At 44.1% G+C, this 8802-nt stretch overlaps 1 protein-coding gene across 2 annotated transcripts in view; it reads right to left on the bottom strand.

Annotated features, from left to right (window-relative positions):
* The window catches only part of FAM20B (FAM20B glycosaminoglycan xylosylkinase), a 50889-nt gene that overhangs the window by 29699 nt on the left and 12388 nt on the right, over positions 1-8802 (bottom strand). For both annotated transcript variants that reach the window (XM_037737048.1, XM_017524420.2), the window contains exon 2: positions 4514-5023. In XM_037737048.1, coding sequence (XP_037592976.1) covers positions 4514-4890 — 377 coding nt within the window. In that variant the 5' untranslated portion in view covers positions 4891-5023. The remainder of the gene's footprint in view (positions 1-4513; positions 5024-8802) is intronic.

The raw sequence follows: 8802 nt of genomic DNA, 5'->3' as shown, positions 1-8802 counted from the left end.
ACAGAGCAAGATGCCATCTCAAAAAAAAAAAAAAAAAAAAAAAAAAAAAAAAAAAAAAAAAAAAAAAGAAATAAGAATCAAAAGAACTGCACTGAAGTCAGGCCTAAATCCTTAGCTCATATTTTGATTATATGAAATATGGAAAGTCAGAATTCTGGATCTCATTTTTCTCACCTGTAAAATGAACAACTGGACTAGCTGATCTCCAAGGTACCTTTCAGCACTTCCTAAGATTACTCATTCACTTCTCCCCACTCCTAGGCCCCTACCTTCTTGTACTTTTTCCAGCATAACTGCCATTTTTGCCTGTGAAGATCAATTACTTCCCGAATGGAAGCAGCTACATTGAAAAAAAAATTACCTTTACTTATAATATAAGGCAAAATGTGTAAATAAAAGTGTCACTGTATTCCTATATATATTATCTACCTATACTGTACATACCTTGTATCTCTGAGAATAGAACATGGATAGCCAGGCTCCAGAAATGCTGAAACCACAAGTGGCTATTAAGGAAAGGACTTAGATTCTCCTCTTAGCAGAGAGTGATCCATCTTAAGTCACTGACAGAGCAGCAAAATTCATACAGTAACTGCCAGTAAATCACTCCTATCCTGCTGAAGGACATCAGAGCCTGACCAAGGACATTAATTTGCACTTATACCAGGACTAAACAGTCTCTGATGCCCTGGGGGTCAGAACAGCATTTTGCTGGGTGTTTAGGGACTGGAGTCAATTTCTGCTAGCACTTAAACTTACACTCACTTTCCCCAGCCTGTGATAGTTCCTGATATAAAGCAGCACAGGTCAGTATGTGCAATGACAAAGAGAGTTAACACCTATGGCAGGGGCCAAAAAAAACCTTGCTGAGTTGGAGAGGACAGTGGGAGTGTACATAGGCTATTTAGGAGATGATGGGGGAGTGCGGGCAGAGTTTGACAGAAACAAATAACAAAGGAAGAGTAAGGCTGAATATAGAAAGGAGGACCAGACAGTCAGGGGCTTGACCTTAGGCTGTAGAGGCTGGGTTTTTTCTGGTTGACAATGGGAAGTCCCTGGATGTTTTTTTTTTGTTTTTTTGTTTTTTTGTTTTTTTGTTTTTGAGATGGAGTCTCACTCTGTAGCCCAGGCTGGAGTGCAGTGGCACGGTCTCGGCTCACTGCAATCTCTGTCTCCTGGGTCCTGGTTCAAGCAATTCTCCTACCTCAGCCTCCCAAGTAGCTGAGATTACAGATACGAGCTACCATGCCCAGCTAATCTTTCTATTTTTTAGTAGAGACGGGGGTTTTACCATGTTGGCCAGCCTGGTCGTGAACTCCTGACCACGTGATCCACTGGCCTCGACCCCTCAAAGTGCTGGGATTACAGGCGTGAGCCACCACACCAGGCCATCCCTACATGTTTTAAAGCTGGGGAATATAGTGATAATATGAGTCTTTTGGGGAAGAATGGAAGTGGTTTCCAGGATGGTCTGGAGGAGGAAGGTAATGAGAAGGCTGCAGTGGTAGTAAGAGATATAAGATGAAGCAAGTAGTGACTAAGCTTATACATTTATCCGTTGCTACCTCCCCCACTCATCAGCCTCGCCTCTCCTCCCTCCACTTATACCTTGTCCGAACATTTCAGGCCTATCCTGCAAAACACCCGTCTAACACTGTACACTCTTGGAAATATTTGTCTTCTAACACAATTCCTGCTGTCCCATCTCCCCTTCAATTTTCCAGTGTACAAGTGGTGGGTGAGAAGAAGATCTACTCTTATTTAAACACAAAATGCTCACAACTCATCTCTTTATTTATTTATTTAATTTTATTGTTTTGAGATGGACTTCTGCTCTTGTTGACCAGGCTGGAGTGCAATGGAGCATCTTGGCTCATTGCAATCTCCGCCTCCCAGGTTCAAGTGATTCTCCTGCCTCAGCCTCCTGACTAGCTGGGATTACAGGCGTACACCACTATGCCCGGACAATTTTTTATATTTTTAGTAGAGATGGGGTTTCACCATGTTGGCCAGGCTGGTTTCGAACTCTAACCTCAAGTGATCCGCCTGCCTCAGCCTCCCAAAGTGCTGGGATTACAGGCATGAGCCACCGTACCCGGCCATATCTTTGTATACAAATATAATTTTTGTTTTTAGTTTGCCTTTTTCCATCACTCTGTTTATGCTGCTAATCTCTCAGGCCCAGAAGTCAAAGACCATGCTTCAATGTTAAATGTGATTTTTTATGATGGTGCCCCAAGTCATCACTTAGGGGAAGCAAACATACTTAAAGAATTCCATGTATGTGGCAGAATACAAGCTGCTTACAACTCTAACAAGTCTGGGTTTGAACTTCTGCACCACTGATTAATGTGAGGTGACCCTGTTAAGTCAGTTACACCCTCTAAACCTCAGTTTCTTATTATGAAAATAAGAACTGAAACTGTCCACAAGGGTTAAACCTTCCTATAAGGGTTTAAAAGATTAACAGATACAAAAGTACTCAGCGTAATGCCTGGCGTTCAACAGAAATTAGATCCCAGGCCCACATAACCACTTTTTTCTTCTTTTTTTTTTTTCAGACAGGGTCTCACCAACCCAGGCTGGAAGGTAGTGGCAGGGCTTGCTGCAGCCTCAAACTCTCACACTCAAGTAATCTTCCCACCCTCCTACCTCAGCCTTCCAAGTAGCTGGGACTACGTGCATGCACCACCACGCCCAGCTAATTTTTTATTTTTTGTAGAGACGGGGTCTCATTACTTCAACCAGTCTCAAGTGATCCACCCATCTCAGTCTCCCAAAGTGCTGGGATTACAGGCTTTAGCCACCACACCCAGCCCCAATCAAATTTTTATTCTCTAAATGTCTACCACATTTTTAAACTTTCCTAATTTCCACATCACTGACACATATTTCCCAGTTCCAGACCAACAGTGATTCCTTCCATTTCTGGGCTCCCTATACATTCATGCTGTGACTGCCGTTTATTTACCAATAGTTGGACAAGAAAGGGAGCTGAATTTTGTACATCTTTTCCCTACATTTCTCTTCCCACTCCAGAAAGAAATCCAAAGGTATGTTTTAATCTCTTCAAAAGCTCTACTGAGGAATGAAAAACATGTTTAGTACACAAAAGATTTCGGACATTATAAACTTTGAGAATAGGCCGGGCGCGGTGGCTCACGCCTGTAATCCCAGCACTTTGGGAGGCCAAGGTGGGTGGATCACGAGATCAAGAGATCGAGACCATCACGGTCAACATGGCGAAACCCCGTCTCTACTAAAACTATAAAAAATTAGCTGGGCATGGTGGCGCGTGCCTGTAGTCCCAGCTACTCAGGAGGCTGAGGCAGGAGAATTGCTTGAACCCAGGAGGCGGAGGTTGTGGTGAGCCGAGATTGCGCCATTGCACTCCAGCCTGGGTAACAAGAGCGAAACTCCGTCTACAAAAAAAAAAAAACTTTGAGAATATTCATTGGTTAACTACCTCCTGGCAAAAGAATACAAATCACCATCGTGATGTTAGCCTATTTCAGATTCAAATACTCAGAAAACTTTTTAAAAACATTATGCCCTCCAAGCTGTCTTGAGTAGAGAAATAAATAAATAAAAATCATTAAATGTATCACAGAATCGTCACACAAATCATCTCTGTAGATCCCAGGAAGTCCAAAGGGATCACTACCTACATACATATTTAGTTACTAAGGTAACTAAAATGGCCCAGTTCTTTGCTTAAAACAGGTGAAAGAAACAATGAGAGATCTACGAGATTAGCTATGATCTGAAACACTGACACCAAACCCTGGTGAGGATATGGAGCAATAGGAACTCTCATTCATTGCTGGTAGAAACACAAAATGGTACAGCTACTTTGGAAGACAGTTTAGCAGTTTTTTACAAAACGAAACGTACTCTTACCATGTGGTCCAGCAATTATGCTTCTGGTATCTATCCAAATGAGTTGAAAATTTATGTCCACACAAAAACCTGCACATGGATGTTTATAGCAGCTTTATTCACAATTGCCCAAAGCTTGAAAGCAACCAAGATGTCCTTCAGTAAGTGAATGGATAATTAAGCTGTGGTACCTCTAGACAATGGAATATTATTCAGTGATAAAAAGAAATGAGCTATCATGCCACAAAAAGATATGTAAAAACCTTAAATGTACTTTGCTAAATAAAAGCCAGTCTGAAAGGGCTACATACTGTGATTCCAATTATATGACATTCAGGAAAAGGCAAAACTATGGAGACAGCAAAAAGACCAATGGGTTACTAGGTGTTCTGGGGCAGAGAGGGAAAAATGAATAGGTAGAGCATAGAGGATTTTAGGGCAGGTAAACTATTCTGTATGATACTCTAAAGGTAGATTCATGTTAAGTGCTAGAAAAGATTTCAGAGATCTAGCCTACCCCTCTTATTTTACTGAAGAGAATTCCAAGAGAAGAAGACGATAAAAAAAATCTTATATAAATCCCAAGTTCAATGAATCAACCAACTACACATACGGCTTCCAAGATGAAACTTACCGCTTAGGTTTGAAAACAACTTTCTGTCCTCCTTCAAGTATCAGTAAGGCTTTCAGCTGTGTCCCTTTATAACCCACGTCAGCTTTAATGATTTTCTTGGTGGCCATGGCATGCAGGATTGCCCCCAGCTCTGGTGTCTCTTCAGGGTACACTTCCCGGGGAACCACCCACTGGGCTGCAATCTCCCAGGGAGACTGCAAGGTATGGTCCAGCTTGGGTGCCAGCTCCACCCGCAAGCCAGTCATCATTCGGTGAAAGGCCCTCTGGTCCTCTCGGTTGGCAGCTGATGTGTCTAAGTTGTCAATCAGGAAAACTTTGGTGAAGATAAAGATGACAAGGAGAATTGCTAACAGCACGACTCGCTGCTTTAGCTTCATGTTGACCTCTTTTCCTTCTCCCCTGACCCACTCTTGCTCACTTATTAAGGAGAGCTGGTGGTGATGGTTAGCAAGGAGATTCCATGATTATACACGTCGGTCCATTTCTTCACTGATCCACCTTCCACAGTTCCTGCAAGCCCAAGTATAAAGCAAAATTTGATCAAAAGTTTTGTCCTTCCACCACTGAATCTTTTGCAAGCCTCTAATATATTATTCACCCTTTTAGGCTTGCTAATCTTGAGCTTGAGAAGGTTCAATAATTTAAAATTAACTAGTCTGGAGAAGGACCTAATGATGGCAGCAGCAGCCCATCTGGAACAGCTGCTGCGAAGACGCTGGCTGCAGTGGGGGACGCATGAGCAGGGCTGCATGCTCCACGGAGCTGGCAGGAGCCAGGAACACGTGGGAGCCCTGCCCCCTTCCAAGTTGGTGGGGCAGGAGCCCTGTGCTCCTGGGTGCAGTTGCAGCCACCCAGCCACAGCTATACCCAAAGGCTCAGAAATGCTGCTCCTGCTGCCTGGCCTCTTCCCACTCCCAGTGCCCACTCCGGAGTGGAGGAAAATTGTGGCAGAGCCCAGGCAATGTCATGACCTGGCCAGGTGTACATGTGCTTGGGGCAGTGCTGATACACCAGGCCCCTGCTGTGTCGGCCCCCTCTGGAATTTGGGCACCAATGAGCATGAGAGAGAGGCTGAGGCGGGACTGAGGATGGCTCAGTGTAGGCCTGTAGGTGTCCCTTGGAACGAACAGCCTGGGCACTGTGGATGACAAGAATGGCGGCAGAAAGCAGGCTCCAGGGCAGAAAGGGGTGGGTCCTTGGTGAAGCCCCACATTCAAGCCAGGGACAGCCTGACACATGAGGGCTGGGCTGTCAGTTCCGGTTAGAATCTGCAGACCAGAGTGAGAACTTATGATGCTTTTTCCGGGCCTGCCCATCGCCACCCAAAGGGCAATCAGCACGCACTTCCTCTCTTCTGAGCTCATTAAAAACCCCAGACTCAAATAGAAGTCACGACAACCTGCATGCAAAAAGGATCTACCCACTGTGGGTCTCCTCTCCACTGAGAGCAAGACACTCATCAGAGGACATGCCTGAAGAAAGGAGCTACCCACTTCGGGTCTTCAGAGAGTTGTTCTATTGCTCAATGAAGCTCCTTTCCACCTTGCCCACCCTCCAGTTGCCCAGGTACCTCATTCTTCCTGGACATGGGGTAAGAACTCAGGACCCACCAAATGGTCGGAATGAAAGAGCTGTAACACAAACAGGGCTGAAACATACCCCCTGCTCACCATGTGGTAGGCAATCAGAAAGAGAGAAGAGCTATGGCCCTTTGGGGAGCTCAGACCTAGGGGCTCCCTGAGCCAGGGCTTTGACACCCTCTTTGGGGTTCTGAGGTCCCTGGTATCTCCAAGTTTCTGGGTGCCACCATGTTCCCCTTGTTCAGATCCGAGTACTTGCAGCAGAAGCCACATGTGGTACATCTGGTCCAGGTACAGCCTCACATGGAGCTGGAGCTGCCTAGAGCTGCCCACCCCACCACAGAAGCCAGTGTGCCTGGCTGCGTGCAGTGGCCAGACCCCCTGCTAGCTTGTCCACACACCCCTTGGTGCTCTGCAACTGGCCTGCCCTTGGCAGGTGTGGGATCCATGCCCATAGAATGAGCTCAGCACAGCCTGCTGGGCTGAGTGGGCATAACGAGCCCAGTGGGTGTGAGCACTACTCAGGCAGAAGATGCCATGGCCACAGGGGTTTCTGACTGGCAAAGTGAAACTCCAAGGATACTGTGACACTAATAAGCAAGAATCAGGTACAATAAAAATTTTAGAGCAAATATTCCTGTTTTAACTGGAATGCAAAGCCATTTAGGAGCCATGAGGTTGGCTACACACGCCTCATAACCAAAACAATGAAAAAAAACAACAACAAAAACAAAACAACAAGCTATACATAATTGCTTAACCTTCATTATTTTAACTTTCAAAATCTATAAAGGACTTTTGCATATCCAGAACCACCAGTATTTGGTAACTTTCCAGTTCTCATTCTGGTAAGATAACAATTCCTAAAAATGTCAGAGGGTGCAGAGGAGAGAAATAACTATCGCTGAGTGCAAGTAATCAGTGATCCTGGACATGTCATATCTGCTGCTCATGTATTTAAATACAACCCCAGACACATATTCCCTCACCAATTATTCTTCAAAATTAAAATACTTGCAAACCACGGATAATCAAAACCGGATACATTAAAGAAAAAAAAAATCCCCATACCATCAGCAGACTATATATAACCAGGAAACTAATGAAGCCTGGCACTATAGGAACACTACTACATCTGGAATGGTCAGGCACATAACAAGGATATTCATGTCACAGACATAAAGAAGTGCTCCTTCTAGCATGGGCTGACCACACTCTGGGCAATTATTAAGCTAAAAGATTCCAAATACAAGATTTTTGTAAGGGCGTCAAGAACATACAATTCCGTCTCATTTGCATGCTGAGAGGTTGCCTTCTACTCCATAGGGCCATTTAAAAACATGCACAGGCTTGCTCTGCTATATGCTGACAGACAGCACAGCACTGAAGTAAGAAAAAGATGACAAGAAGGTAACAGGATGTTGCTTCACCCTCCAACTCATTTAACAACTCAAACCATTAATCCAAGAAATAAAACCAATACAAAAGATAGAGCAGATGATTCAGGCTGAGACACTCCCACTTAAACGTGATACTGCTTCCCTAATAACAGCTAGAAACATATTCAAAAGCAGCCTATCAGAGCAACAATGTATTCTAAGGGCAACACCTTGCCGTGAGCCAGCTGAATGAAGTTTATTCTCAGTGATTAACCACTCCTCTTCTGTTCATTTTCATGAAGGAAGCAGAAAGTGGGAGTTAATTTCAAATTCTAATTATCCCCGCCACCTGTTTTGTTTCATAGTCACCTCCCAGGGTACACAACACTATTAGTTGAAACAAGGGCAATTCAAGTGCATCTGAAATGTAACTGTGATGGTATCAAGTTTGGTGTGGAACTCAGTAAAAGTTCCCTGTGATTATTGATAACAGCAGTACTAGCAGAGAAGATTTCAGAGATTTTTGCTAGTTCTAATGCAATCTAAACCATACAACTTGTGCAAGTATTTGTTCAACGGTACACTTCTTGGGCTGCAGAGATAAAAGGCAATATGGAAATCTAGTTGTATTGACAATCACTTCCTCAGCACCTCCAGATGCAACTAGCTACAAATGCAATACAATTCTGGCACAAAGGGGTCAGCTTAATAGGCTTTTACTTTCTACAGAACATCCTTCAGGACTAAAGTCTGGTTAACCCATAAACTTTTTTTTTTTTTTTCTTACGGTCTTATTAGAGAAATTCCTGTCCAAGCCCATGAACTTTTAATGGCATTGCTCATTCATTTAGAATGAAGAAAATCCACCACCTCCGCCGCCCCACCACTCCCCTGCCAATGCTATAGAATGTATCCAGACATTTTGCACAAAAGTTAGAGCTGTGGTTTTTTGCTTTGTTTTTAATCATCAATGCAATTAAGTTCTAACAGCTCCAGAGATGGCCGGATCACCTGAGGTCAGGAGTTCAAGAGCAGCCTGGACAACATGGCAAAACCCCATCTCTATGAAAAATACAAAAATTAGCTGGGCGTGGTGGTGGGCGCCAGTAATCCCAGCTACTCAGGAGGCTGAGACAGGAGAATCGCTTGAACCCGGGAGGTGGAGGTTGCAGTGAGCTGACATCGTGCCACTGCACTCCAGCCTAGGTGGCAAAGCAAGACTCTGTCTCAGGAAAGAAAAAAAGCAAGCAAGCAATTTATATTAAGGGAACTGAAGGGTTCAGTTGTATTATTTCGCTATTTACTTCTGCAGATTCTAAGTGAAGGCAGG

This window comes from Cebus imitator, unplaced genomic scaffold, assembly GCF_001604975.1.
Source record: "Cebus imitator isolate Cc_AM_T3 unplaced genomic scaffold, Cebus_imitator-1.0 Scaffold33, whole genome shotgun sequence".
Lineage (NCBI taxonomy): Eukaryota > Metazoa > Chordata > Mammalia > Primates > Cebidae > Cebus > Cebus imitator.
Note: the sequence above shows the minus strand (reverse complement) of the source record. Positions and strands in the feature narration are given on the sequence as shown.